The 14,919-nt window shown below is 36.6% G+C and overlaps 1 protein-coding gene across 3 annotated transcripts in view; it reads left to right on the forward strand.

The window, feature by feature from the left end:
* Positions 1 to 7,950, forward strand: part of LOC104892997 (heat shock cognate 70 kDa protein) — a 30,617-nt gene extending 22,667 nt beyond the window's left edge. For all 3 annotated transcript variants that reach the window (XM_048642817.2, XM_010679035.4, XM_010679027.4), the window contains one exon: positions 6,061 to 7,950. In XM_048642817.2, coding sequence (XP_048498774.1) covers positions 6,061 to 7,706 — 1,646 coding nt within the window. In that variant the 3' untranslated portion in view covers positions 7,707 to 7,950. The remainder of the gene's footprint in view (positions 1 to 6,060) is intronic.
* The last annotated feature ends 6,969 nt before the right edge of the window (positions 7,951 to 14,919 follow it).

Below are 14,919 nucleotides of genomic sequence, written 5' to 3' on the forward strand. Positions count from 1 at the left end.
ATTCATATTTTCCAAGATCTTGAACTCAACTGTTCTCTAAGAGCTATCGATATTTTAAAGTTGATTAAGATATTGATGGGGCTTTCATGGATCAACCCCTAAAGTCAGTTGACGTTTCCTATTTTACGCGGTTCATACCGATCTAAGGGATCCAGCCGACTTTCCAATCTCGACTCCAACTTATTCCTTGCCTAAACAACTGGGGGTTTGTCTTTAAAAAAAAGCTTAAGGACCTTAATTGTCCTCGTAATAGTACTTCTAATTGTTATCTCTCTTAACTTTTATTATACTCTCTTGTTTGTATCTTTGTTCTTCGCAACTTCTTCCTCCCAATCTATACAATACTCTTCTTTCAGGAACTTAATTAGATTTAAAATTGAAATAGAATTCTCTAAGGCTTTGTTTGGCAACACATTTAAGTCACCTTAAATGAGTAGATGTTAAAAGTTTAAGTCACGTAATAAAAATAGTCGTGTTTGGGGATAAGAGTTTAAATAAAATTTAAGCTAAAAAATTCACGAAATTGAGTTGCAATCAAATATAGCATCTCAAGTTAAGGTGCTGAAGTTTTCATATACCTTACTAGTTTAGCTCCTTTCAACTACCTCATCAGTTTCAACTCTATTTCAGATTGTGTTCCCAAATATAGCCTAAGAAAGAAAGCAACGGAGATATTAACCTATAAATGTATTTATCTATCCTTTTTTTTTTAAAGTTATCTACATGACATCATAACTTAAATCGAACTTATTTGAAAATATAATTTTTTAGCGGTAATGTATAGTCATACATTTGGTTCGTATATATTATATTATACAAATTTTGTTGTGACGTATGTTAGGACTTGTGAGGAAGCGACAAATCGTAAACAATGTAAACAAATTTAAGAAGCAAAAATAAAGCAATAACAAACGCAAATTTAATGTGGAAATCTATTCCACAACAATTATAGGGAAAACCACCAACTGTTTAACTAATCCTTCAACGAATGTTAGCAAAACCCAAGACTTATAAATTCAATTATTTACAATCTCTTTTAAGAACTCTCAAAAACTTACAAGTCTTGTATCTCCGTATTTGATGACCATTCAAAATAATGATCACATTCCCCCTTTATATAGAGGTTGAAATCTCTTCCCTAGTAGAATTAATTAGCATCTAACTAAGAAGATTCAATCCAACTAGACTTTCCAAAACTAACTATTTATCTTTCTAATACAATCATCAATCTATGAAGAATTAAATAATCTTAAAGAATCTACACATAGCAAGACTTGGAAAAAATAAGACGGGGGGATTCAGCGGGTGTGGGCACTCTGCGGGGAAACATAAACTTTTCAATTCGTCTCCATTTTTTCCTTGAAAACTCCTGAAACCCACAGTTTGTCTCTGCGCCCTACTAACCATGTTATACTATCGCAATTGCATAACTAACAATTTACACAAACTTTTATATGAGGCGAGCCACACCTTCAAGTAATGGTGTGGCATCCCCATTCCTCTAACTAACCCCTCCCCTTCTCTCATGTTGTCACGCCCCCTTTCCCTTTTTCTCTCATTTTTTTTTAAACTCTTTCTTTTTTCTTTTTTTTTCTCTTTGATGTGTCTCTCATATTGTCCTATTTTTTTGCCTCATTTTCTCTCTCCTCTTATTTCCCCTATTTTTTTTTTCTTATTTTCCCTCTCCTCTTATTTCCTTTAGAATTTTACCATTACTTCCCCTCCCCTCCTCTCAGGCACCCCCCCTTCTCTCATTTTTTTTGAACTCTTTCTTCTTTTTTTTTTCTCTTTAATGTCTCTCATTTTTCCTATTTTTTTGCCTCATTTTCTCTCTCCTCTTATTTCCCCTATTTTTTTTTTCCTATTTTCTCTCTCCTCTTATGTACTTCATAATAAGTAAGTATTATTATTTATACCCTTATTTTATCATACGAGTAACTCATTTATTCTACAAGTAACCCTCATATATATTTTCAAATGACCCATTATATTATAAAAATAACCTCATTAGTTAATAAAAGTAACCTTAATTAAATGTATGAGTAATCTTATTTATTTTTCGATGACATCATATGTTCACAAAAGTAACCCCAATTATTATATAATAGCTTGAAATATTTATAAAAATAACCATAATAAATGTACAAGTAACCTCTTAGTTCATAAAAAGTAACTCCATTATATATTTAAAGTAATCTAATTTATTCGTAAAAAGTAAAACGCGTTACTTTACAATGCTAAGGTGTTACTTTTAGTGAATTATAGATTACTTTATCGAATTTTAAGGGGTTACTTTACTGACACTAGGGATTACTTTTTATAATGTTAAGGGGTTACTTTTATTGAAAGTATAGGTTACTTTTGAAAGTATAGGTTACTTTTTGTAACTATAAGGGGGTTACTTTTTTTATAAATAGGGGTTACTTTTACTATAAATAGGGGTTACTTTTACTGAAAGTATATGTTACTTTTGCTATAACTAGGGGTTACTTTTACAGAAAATATAGGTTACTTTTTGTAATTTGTTAAACGTGGTACTTTTGCTATAAGCTAGGGATTACTTTTACTGAAAGTATAGGTTACTTTTTGTAACTGTAAGGGGGTTACTTTTACTATAAATAGGGGTTACTTTTACTGAAAGTGTAGGTTACTTTTTTATAATATATAATGGGTTACTTTTATTGAAACTAGGGGTTACTTTTTGTAATTATAAGAGATTACTTTTGTAATTAGAAGGGGTTATTTTTATTTTCATAAAAAGTAACCCTATTATATATTTAAAGTAATCTCATTTATTCATAAAAAGTAAAACGCGTTGCTTTCCAATGCTAAGGTGTTACTTTTAGTGAAACTAAAAATTACTTTTTCTAATATTAAGGGGTTACTTTACAGAAACTATGAATTACTTTTTATAATGCTAACGGGTTACTTTACTAGAAAGTATGGGTTACGTTTTGTAATTATAAGGAGTTACTTTTTGTAATTATAAGGCGTTATTTTTTGTAATTATAAAGGGTTACTTTTACAAAAACTAGGGGTTACTTTTCTGAAACTATGAGCTACTTTTTCTGAAATTAAGAGTTACTTTTTATAATTATAAGGTGTTACTTTTATTGAATTTACGGGTTACTTTTTTGAAATTCGTTCAATATGATATTATAAGCATGTGATCATATTATTCGGCTTTTCTTAGTGTGTATGTAAGTCAAATTAAGAAAAAAAAAAGTAAGAAAATGTATATATTCAAGAGTTTTCTAATGAGTTGTAAATATAGTATACTAAAATTAACTAGTCAAATTGTATACGTATATATACTAAAACAAATGACAAACTTCTTCTAAAGTCTTTACTCTCTCTCTCTTGAGTGTTGAGTCTTGTCCTTTCAAATGTTGGCAATTTGGCATCATCAACAATTCAACATGACATCTACCGAGTGTAGATCACTTTCTTCATCCTCCTCTTCTTCTCCATCTCCATTTTCTCCTTGTTTCTCTCTCCACCAACCAAAGAAAACCATGGAAGAAGTCTGGAAAGATATCACCGTGAACTCTCTCCCAAACTCCCCAATTCCTCACATTCATACAATTCATCACCCAACTCCCACTTCCAACTTCAAAGGTATGATTCTTCAAGATTTTCTCAATGCAAGTGGAGCAGGAGATTCAAGAATTAATTCTATTAGATCATATTATAGCTCTTGCTAACGCCCTAATGGCCGCCTTCAAGCGAGCCCAAGCCCACATGCGGCGCACGTGAGAGAAGTGGGGTCTAGTGGGTTTGCTGTGGGTTTTGGTGTTTTCGCGAAGAGGAATTGGGGCGGCAGGAGAGAGGAGGGAGGAAGGAGGAACGAAGGAGATGGTGGTTGTCGTTGGAGTTTTCGCGAAGAGGAATTGGGACGGGAGGAGAGAGAAAATAAAAAATGTAAGGGGAGGAGGAAATGGGCGGGGAAGAGGAAGAGGTCTCTAATGTGGCCGCACGATTTGAGTTTCGTGTGGCGGGTTTTACCAAAAACGCTTTGAACAATTTATTGAAAACCAAACCCTATATCTCATAATTATCACTCTAAAATCTTTTATTATTATTATTATTCTAAATGAATATATCAATATTTCAGAAAAATGTTTACCCCTTATATTTTGCATTCTTCTTCTTCACCAATTTGACTATTATTTGTGGTTTATACATATGAATAAATAGTATTTGATACATATGTCTTTTTGAAACATTATATTTTATAATTTTTACGAATATATAATTAGAGATATTAATACTTAAGGTTTTACATAATCAAGTGTAAGAAGTACGAGTGAGGAAATTTTTGTTAAAGGGAGGAAGTGCATATCATGTACAAAATTACATCTATATCTATACAAATATATTAAAAGACGTGAGTGACAATGTATACACGCCACATGACATATCTGTTACTCCATTAAAATCGTCTAATGTGTACATAAGCCATGTCAATTAACAAAAGTAAAATTAGCTTGCAACAAGATTTGAACCCATGACCTCTTGCTAAATAATACATGACACAATTACCATCTCAACTAACTTTTAATCATGTTTTAATTGTCTATATTATTATATTTGTACCTTTTCAATGTTGAGTTTTCCTTAATATATATTAATGAGAATGGAAAAAAAAAAAAAAGCATGTCAAATTTGGAAAATGATACCAACCCGGAGCAACGCCCGAGCCCAAATACTAGTAAATATATTAAAAGGCGTGTATAAACAAGAAAATGGGCCACGTGGTGCTCTCCCTAGGGAGTTTTAGTTCATGTAATCCATGTACAATAAAAAATTTAGAAATTACATAGTACAGGGTTTGATCCCGAGAACTCAAGTACATATACTAAAGTCTTAACCACTAGACTATGTTGTATTTAGTGTTATTATCATAAAGTATTATATAATTAAATGAAAAATTTTCTACCCGAAGTGTTGCCCGGTCTTAGTAACTAGTTACTTTTTACTTATTAGTAAAAAGACCTGTCATGACAACATGATACGAATGGGACACGAAATAAACAGTTTAACGTTAAGCCTCTTTGACTCGTTTATATAAACAAGTATTTACCGTTTTAGAATTTGACACGAACTTGACACAATTTTATCCGTTTAACTTTAACATGTAAAAAAATATGAATTTTTTCCTTGAATAATGCAAAAGTAGGTTTTAATTCCCAAAATATGCCCAATAAAAATTCCCTGTGTACCGTCCACGTAGGACGGCATGCGGGAAACTGTTTTTTTTTTTTTATTTTACCCCACAAAACCGCTACTCTGAGTAACGGTTTATACACATAAAATGTTATCTCAAGTAGCGGTTTATAAATATAAACCGCTACTCTGAGTAGCGGTTTACCTGGACAAAATGTTGCAAGCACATATCAAACTCTAGAGTTTGACTTGATTAATGAACCGCTACTTCAAGTAGCGGTTTACACAACAACAACAACAACAAAAAAATTAATTTTTTGTTGTTGTTGTTGTTGTGTAAACCGCTACTTCAAGTAGCGGTTTTACTTAAGTTGAAAAAAAAAAAATTCTCGGCACTTGTAAACCGCTACTTCAAGTAGCGGTTTTACTTAAGTTGGAAAAAAAAAATTCTCGTGTGCTGTCCTACGTGGACGGTACGCAGGGAATTTTTATTTTTTTGGGCATATTTTGGGAATTAAAACCCACTTTTGCATTATCCAAGGAAAAAATTCAGATATTAACGTTTTAATACAATATAAAGCAACATGTTAACAAAATAACAGTGGGTTCTTCAAATGTTAACATACCATCCTGTTTAGGGATTGACCATACATAAATTATTATTGTGACATAACAAATAGGGTATAAAAAGTTAAATTATTGTTAAAACAAACTTCAAATAACTTGAATAGGTTGACACACTTAAGTACTTAACCTTCTAAGTGAATGGGCTGAATTAGTAGATGAAGTGAGTGTGTTTCGATACATTTATTTATAAGCACGAATACGAAATGACGATTTTTTTATAGCTCTAAATTACTCTGTGGACGTAATGTCATGTACATTTTGTTGCAGATGCAAAGAGACTTATTGGCAAAAGATTCAGCGATGAAACAGTACAGGATGACATAAAACTTTGGCCATTCAAGGTTAATTCTCATGATAAAGAGGATAAACCTTTAATTGTGATCACTTACAAGGGTCAGAAGAAGCAATTTTCCGCACACGAGATATCTTCAATGGTTCTCTTGAAGATGAAAGAGACTGCAGAGACCTACCTTGGCTCAGTTGTGAAGAATGCTGTTGTCACAGTTCCAGCATACTTCAATGATTCTCAGCGTCAAGCAACTACAGAAGCTGGTATCATTGCTGGGCTCAATATTATGCGCATCATCAATGAGCCAACAGCTGCTGCCATCGCCTATGGACTGGATAAGATGCTCACTGAGAGAAAAGAAGCAGCAAAGAATGTGCTAGTTTTCGATCTTGGTGGAGGAACTTTTGATGTATCTGTGGTCAGAATTGATAAGGAAGTATTCGAAGTGAAAGGAGTAACTGGGAACACCCACCTTGGTGGATGTGATTTCGACATTAAACTGGTTAATCACTTTTTAGCTGAGTTTAAAAGGAAGTACAAAAAGGACATGAGTGAAAATCCCAAGGCTGTTGGGAGGTTAAGAGCTGCTTGTGAAAGGGCTAAAAGGATGCTCTCATCAACCACTGAGACTAGTATTGACATAGATTGCCTTTTCGATGGCATCGATTTCCGCTCAACCATTTCCCGTGCCAAATTTGATAGATTGAATATGGATTTCTTTACATCTTGTATAGATTATGTTGAGAAATGTTTGAGTGATGCTAAGATGAAAAAGGAAGATGTTCATGATGTGGTCCTCGTTGGTGGGTCAACTAGGATTCCAAAGGTTCAAGAATTGTTAAAAGATTTCTTCAACGGAAAAGAGCTCTGCAAAAGCATTAATCCGGATGAGGCTGTTGCGCAGGGCGCTGCAATTCAAGCTGCAATCTTAAGCGGTGTACGTAACAATCAGGACTTTACACTTTTCGATGTCACTCCTCTGTCTCTTGGCGTTGAGCTATTCAGTGGGATAATGCAAGTTTATATCCCAAGAAATACTACCATTCCAACAAAGAAAGTTGGGATTATGCTGGAAACGGTATTCGACAACCAAGAAAGTGTAACGTTCCCTGTATACGAGGGTGAGAGACCCATTGCAAAAGACAACAATTTCTTAGGAAAATTTACACTGCACAATATTCCTCGAGCACCAAAAGGTCACCAGAAGTTTGAGGTATGCTTTGAAATGGATGATAATGGTATCCTAACTGTGTCTGCGCAGCATACTGGTACGGACAACAAGAATCAAATAACTATTACGGATCACAGTGGTAGATCTTCTAAAGATGAGATTGATCGAATGGTGAAAGAGGCTGAAAAGTACAGGGCAGAGGATCAAAAGCATAAACATGATCTAAACGCCAAGCATGCATTGCAGAACTATACTAATAAGACATGGGATTTGCTGAAAAGATGCGGAAAGCAAATTGCAGAGAATGTTACCCAGGTTATGGCGGAGGAAGCCATTGACGAGACAACAGAATGGCTTGAGCAGAATTTTGATGTCGACGACGCCAACATATACGAGGAGAAGTTAGGGCTACTTCAACAGATTTGCGACCCTTTGATTGATTTACTCGCCTAAATAATCAATTGATACCAGTGTTGCTGTTTTAATCCGATCCTTGTCTGGGAATTTCTTAAGCTTTCTCAACTTCTCTTAAGATTTGTTTCTTTCTCCTTATGTTCATCCCTTAAAAGAAAAATCAATCAGGTGTCTGTACTCACTTAATTAGATTGCTCATCTTCTATATTTATACTAATATATTAAAAGGCGCACGTAAACCAGAAACGGTGCCACGTGGCGCTCTCCCTAGGGAGTTTTAGTTCATGTAATCCATGTGTACAATAAAAAAAAATCAGAAATTGCATAGTATAGGTTTTGATCCCGTGACCTCAAGTTCATGAACTAAAGTTTTAACCACTAGACAAAGTTGTACTTAGTGCTATCATATCAAAGTACAACATTAATAAATGAAAATTTTCTTACCCGGGGCATAGCCCGGGCCTAATAACTAGTTGATAGCCTAAATGAACCTACTTTTGTAAACTAGTAAGTAGTAATGTTAAATTTAAAAAAAAATCTGCTGAAAACTATTTTATGGTGTCATGTGAATATATTTCTCATCATTTTTGTTAGGCAATATTATGTTTGAGGGCACCAAGAATGCCTTGGCCTAGTGGTTAAGATTGAGGTGCTGCGAACAATATGTCACAGGTTCGAATCCCCCTCTCCTTTAACTTGTACTTTGTACTGCATTCGTGGCTCATATGGATTAAAAAAAACAAAACAATGTTTGAGGGAAAGTTTACTCTCATTAGAGTTTTTTGCATATATAGTTTCCTTATGTACAACATATATATATCGGTGCAATCTCAATGAATACAACACACAAGATTTACCCTAATTCTATTCTTATCATGGTATCGGAGCCAATCCTTTTAAACTTTTTTTCCACTGTCATTCATCACCACGGCTGGCGACGAACAACCGCCACAGCCTACCCCCATAAAAACTGATATCATGCATCCTTTTTTCCTTGGTACTTGCGACCGCCCTGGAGATTTTATCACTCCCACGCGACTCCGTGCCAACAAATACGACGATTGGGCCGACGATATTCAACTCGCGCTTGAAGCGCGCCGCAAGTTCGACTTTCTAGATGGGGCGATCATTGTCCCTCAACCTCCTTACATCGCCGCAGATTGGCTGACTATGAATGCGATGCTCGTCTCGTAGATAATAAACACCATCGATCCCGATGTTAAAGGTACGCTCACTAAATTCCGGGACGCTGACAAACTTTGGGATCACCTTAAAACACGGTCTGCAACGTTAATTAAAAAAATATTGCCTAACAAAAATGATGAGAAATATATTCACATGACACCATAAAATACTTTGTACTGCATTCGTGGCTCACCAATTAAAATCTACCATAGCAAAATGTGAACATACAAAATCGATGAGTGTTTCTATGGGAGGAATTAAAAAAGCATGAACCTATTATTTCTTATTCATGTTGTTCTAAATGTATAGTCGGTGCCTTAAATGTACGCGCAATGAAACTCAACATCTGCATGATTTTCTTATGGGACTCTACACGGATTATTATGGACGGTTGCGCTCTCAAATTCTACCGATTCGTTGCCGTCTTTAGACCGCGCGTATCATCTTTTCATTCAGGAGGAACGTGTTCGGTCATTTAAATCTGCCGTGGATGATAAACCATCAGAGGTTCTTGGGTTCGCGGGCTGCACTGCTAGCTGCAAGTCGTGGCCGAGGTACGTCGGAACGCCCAACTTGTACTCACTGTAACAAATTTAGCCACAACGTATCTTGTTGTTGGTCGTTGTTGGCTTGCTCCCATTGCAAGAAGCATGGGCATGAGGTTGCCATTTGCTATGAGTTGGTCGGTTATCCGGAAGGGTGGGAGACGAAGGGCTCGGGTCATGGCTCTCGGTCACAGGAAACTCCTTCTTCTTCTTCGGGTTCGGGTCGGGGTGGTGTTAAGGCTCATGCCACGGCTGCTGCAGGTGTGTCTCCCTCTTCGGCATCTTTTACCTTATTTTCTCGCAACCAATGGAAGGTTCTTGCGAGTTTGTTTGGTTCTACCAAAATTTTTCACTAGGGGAAAAAAACAGAAGGGCTGCACAAGAAGGGCTGCGCTTTTGATAAAAGCGCAGCCCTTCAGTTAGTAGGGCTGCGCTTTGTAAAAAAGCGCAGCCCTACCAAGTCAGAAGGGCTGCGTTTTTTGGGACAAGCGCAGCCCTTCATGGGCTTTTTTTTTATTTTATTTTGAGAAGAAGCACGTAAGCCTTAAAAGAAGCACGCGCTAGGGTAATTCTCTCATTCTCTCTCTCCTCCCTCACGTTCTCCTGACTCTCTCTCCTCCCTCACGTTCTCCTGACTCTCTCTCCTCCCTCACATTCTTTCTCTCCTCCCTCACATTCTCTCTCTCCTCCCTTCACGATATCCTTCCCATATTTTCTTTTAAAACCTAGCAAACCCTAACTCATACAAATCATTCTTTTAAAGAAACTCCATATCTTTCTTTAACAAATCAGCAAAAATATCAGAAATCGAATCATACAAAAGTCGAAAATTCACATCTTCGTTATACCAAAGTTTATAATATGAACTTTTGCGTCCTTATCTTGTAAAACCCAGAAGACTCGACATCTTGCTGAGAAAAATCGACATCCGTTCTTCGAAATCCGTTCAGATCGCCTGCGAAAAGACATGTTCAGATCGCCTGAGATTTCTATTTCTTCGACATCCGTTCAGATCGAGACATCTTGCTGTGTAATTTAATTTTTGTTGTTGTAATTTAATTTTTAATTTTTCCTAGATCTGGTTTCGTTCATATCATTTCTTAATTTTTCTTTTTGTAATTTATTGTTTATTCTTAGATCTGATTTGTTTATAAACAGTAATTGATTTGTTTACTTATACTCATATACTCATATATTTGTTTACTTATACTGTTTATATTCACAATTTTTTTTTTGCATTTTTTGTAATTTACGTTTATACTGTTTAAGCACTTTAGTCTCTACAGCACTTGCATCACAATTTGACAACTTTGTTGCCTCCTAATAGTAAAGGAGGTGTGTAAAGGTAGCTCAGTTTCTGTTTTTGTTTCTATACAACTTTGTTGCCTCCTATTTACTGTTTATAATATTCATATGTTTATAATATGAATATTATAAACAATAAATAGGAATGACTCGACCTCTTGCTGAATATCTATTTTTGTGATTTTGTTATAATTTTATCAGTTTAGAATTGATTTTGTGTCAATTTGACATAAAAAATGCAAAAAAAAAAAAAAAATTTTTGGGTCAAAAGGGCTGCGCTTTTTACCTAAAAACGCAGCCCTCCACTTGTGGAAGGCCTGCGCTTTTAGGTAAAAAGCGCAGCCCTTTAAGCATGAAGGGTTGCGCTTTTTAGTAAAAAGTGCAGCCCTTCATTGTGAAGGGCTGCGCTTTACTAGCGCAGCCCTACTTGAAAAGTGAAGGGCTGCTATTAAAAGGGCTACTGTCAAAAAGCGCAGCCCTAATAGCCTTTTTTAGCGCAACCCTTCTTTATTTTTCTACTAGTGTTTGATGATCGCTTGAGTGGTAAGTTTGATTCCACTTCTTGGATTATAGATAGTGGTGCTACTAATCATGTTACTGGTGAGGTCTCTTGGATGTTTTATTTGATTTCTATCTCTCCTTGTCCTTTTGGTCTTCCTAATGGGTAGTCCGTTGTTGCAACTCAAAAAGCTTATGTGCATTTGTCTGCTCATATTACTCTCACTAACTAATCATTTAAACTGCATGATTTAAATTACATAGTACAATTTAACTCTTCTACGTGTGTTATACAGGACCACATGAGGGAGCTGATTGGAACGAGACGTAGAAAAGATGGACTTTAATACTTCAACGGAGATGCAATTGTGCCCCCGATGTTTGTGAATGTTGTTACTTTGTTTTTATATTTGGCATCGTCGGATGGGTCGTCCTTCGGAGAAAGTGGTGAAGTTAGTCCCCTCCCCCCCTCTTTGTGGTCATCAGAGTAGTTTGAATAAAGCATGTGACATTTGTTTTCGTGCTAAACATTCTATAGACAAGTTTTTTCTTAGTGAGAATAATGCTACTAGGATTTTTGAGAAGGTTCATTTTGATTTGTGGGGCCCTTATAGACATGTCTCATATTGTGGTGCTCGTTATTTTTTTACTATCATAGATGATCTTTCTAGAGCTATTTTGATTTATTTGATGGAGGATAAAATTGAGGTGTTTCAAATGTTTATGCGTTTTGTGGCTATGGTTGATAGAAAATTTTCTCACACCATTAAAGTTGTGCAAAGTGATCACGGTACTTAATTTTAATTGCTTGCTTGATTTTTTTCATGCCACGGGAATTCTATTTCAAACCTCTTGTGTTGCTATTCCCCGACAAAACGGGAGGGTTGAACGAAAGCATCAACATATTTTAAATTTGGGCGTGCTTTAAGATTTTCATCTCATCTTCCTATTTACTTTTGGGGTGAAAGTGTTCTTGATGCCACTCACTTGATCAATCGTCCCCGCTCTCCGCTACTGAACAATAAATCTCCCTTCAACATTCTTTTTGGTTTTTCTCCAGCGTATGAGGCTATTCGCACTTTTGGTTGTCTCTGTTTTTCTTAAAATCATAAGACTAAAGGGGGTAAGTTTGCAAGTTATTGTAGTCGAACGTGTGTGTTTGTGGGTTACCCGTTTGGTAAAAAAGGATGGCGTCTGTTTGATTTAGATACCCAAGAATTCTTTGTGTCTCGTGATGTTAAGTTTTTTTAGGATGTTTTTCCGTTTCTGAAACCGGATGATGTTGCCTATGTTCCCAAAATTTTGGTGTCTTTTGATGATTTTGTCCATGAGGATTTTGCGGATGATTTTGATGTCATTCCCCCCTCTAATAATGAGCCCACTCCTCTCCCCAATGCGACCTCCACAGATTTTGCCCCCAGACTCTCCTGCTGCATCCATACCGGCTCAGCCCACAAATATCTCGGCCCATTAGCCCCCTTTCCTTGATGCTCCTTAACCCGTGTCCACCTTTCTTGGCCCAAATTATTCCACTCCACCTGGCACCTGCTAGCCCAACTCCCTCTCCTACTGACCTGCCGCACGCATCCTCTCATGCGCCCAGCTTGTTGGGCTCTTCTTTAGGCCCACCTGGGCCGTCTTCTCACCTAGTTTCTACTCCTTCTTCTGATGTTTTGGGCAGGGGGTATGAGGGAAAAGCTTCCCTCCGTTTTGTTGAAGGATTATATTACTCACATTGTTGTTGTAGAAAGTCCATCTTCCTCTGCTTCTCCTCCATCTTCTTCGTCAGATACTCCTTATCCTATAGCTCATTATATAAATTGTACAAGTTTTTCTTCCCATTATCAGAAATTTCTTGCAGCAGCTGTTTCTACTACTGAACCAAAGTCCTTTAAAGAGGCAATGCGATGATGGTTGGAAACAGTCTATGCAGGCTAAGATTCAAGCTTTGGAGGATAATGGTACATAGACTTTGGAGGAATTGCCTCCAGAGAAATGTGCTTTGGGCAGTCAATGGGTGCATCGTACCAAGTTTTTTGTCCAATGGAGATAATGAACGTCTTAAATCTCGATTGGTGGTTTTAGGCAATCATCAGGAGGCAAGTATGATTATAAAGATATATTTACTCCTGTTGCTAAGATGACTATTGTGCGTGCCTTTCTTGCTATTGCTGCTTCCAAAATTGGGAGCTTCATCACATGGATGTCCATAATGCCTTTCTCCATGGTGATTTGAATGAGGAGGTTTACATGAATCTTCCTCCTGGGTTTGAGTGCTCAAATCCTAATCTTGTTTATCGCCTGCGAAAATCTCTTTATGGTTTGAAACAGGCTCCTCGGTGTTGGTTTGCCAAGCTCGTTACAGCTTTGAAAGAGTATGGTTTTCTCTAGTCTAACTTTGATTATTCTCTATTTACGTTCACTTGTGACACTTTTCAGATTAGTGTCTTGGTGCATGTTGACGATATTATTATTTCTGGTAATGATTCCGCTGCTCTTTCCTCATTCAAAGCTTTTTTGAGTGATTGCTTTAAGATGAAGGATTTGGGTTCTCTGAGTACTTTCTTCGCATTGAGGTTTCTCGAAATTCTGTTGGTCTTTTCCTTTGTCAAAGGAAATACACTCTTGATATCATTTCCGAGGCAGGCTTGATGGGTGCTAACCTTGTGGTTTTCCTATTGAACAGAATCATCGTCTTGCACATGCTTCAGGTTCCTTATTGTCTGATGCAGCTGCCTATCGTCGTCGTGTTGGACGTCTTATTTATTTGGTTGTCACTCGTCCCGACTTGGCTTATTCAGTGCATGTTTTATCTCAGTTTGCGCGTGGTTTGTTATTTGAAGGGCACTCCTGGTCAAGGTATTTTGTTACGAGCGGACAGTGACCTCTCTTTGGAGGGTTGGTGTGATTCAGATTGGGTTGCTTGTCCTATCACTCGGCGTTCGTTAATTGGATTGTTTTCTTGGGTCATTCTCCCATTTTTTGGAAGACCAAGAAACAACACATTGTCTCTCGTTCTTTTGCCGAGGCAGAATATCTTCTATGGCTTTTATCACTTGTGAGATGAAGTGGTTGAAGGCCTTACTCTTGAGCTTCGGAGTTCATCATCCCAAAGCTATTCCTTTGTTTTGCGATAGTCAGGCTCCTCTTCGCATTGCTAAAAATCCTGCTTTCCATGAGCGCACCAAACATAGTAAGGTCGATTGCCATTTTGTCCGTGATACTATCAATGATGGTCTCATTATTCCATCTTATGTGCCTACCAAAGCGCAGCTTGCCGATATCTTTACCAAGGCTCTTGGAAAGACTCAGTTTGATCTGTGGTCCAAGTTGGGTATTCTTGATCCACCCCATCCCCAACTTAGGGGGGGGGGGGTTGTTAGGCAATATTATGTTAGAGGGAAAGTTTACTCTCATTAGAGTTCTTTGCATATATAGTTTCCTTATGTACATCATATATATATATATATATATATATATATAATATATAATATATATATATATATATATATATAGGTGCAATCTCAATGAATACAACACACAAGATTTACCATAGTTCTATTCTTATCAATTTCCTTCACGCTCTGTCAGTTACTTTTTCCAGCAATAAGCATGACACCATACTACCCTAGTGGAAAACTGTTGGGCTTTTCCCTCCTATTTTAAAGGAAAACTCCATTAATTACAAGCTTAACAATAAACTAGTAGCTAAAATAACC

Source organism: Beta vulgaris, chromosome 1, assembly GCF_026745355.1.
Source record: "Beta vulgaris subsp. vulgaris cultivar EL10 chromosome 1, EL10.2, whole genome shotgun sequence".
In the NCBI taxonomy this organism is placed as follows: domain Eukaryota; kingdom Viridiplantae; phylum Streptophyta; class Magnoliopsida; order Caryophyllales; family Amaranthaceae; genus Beta; species Beta vulgaris.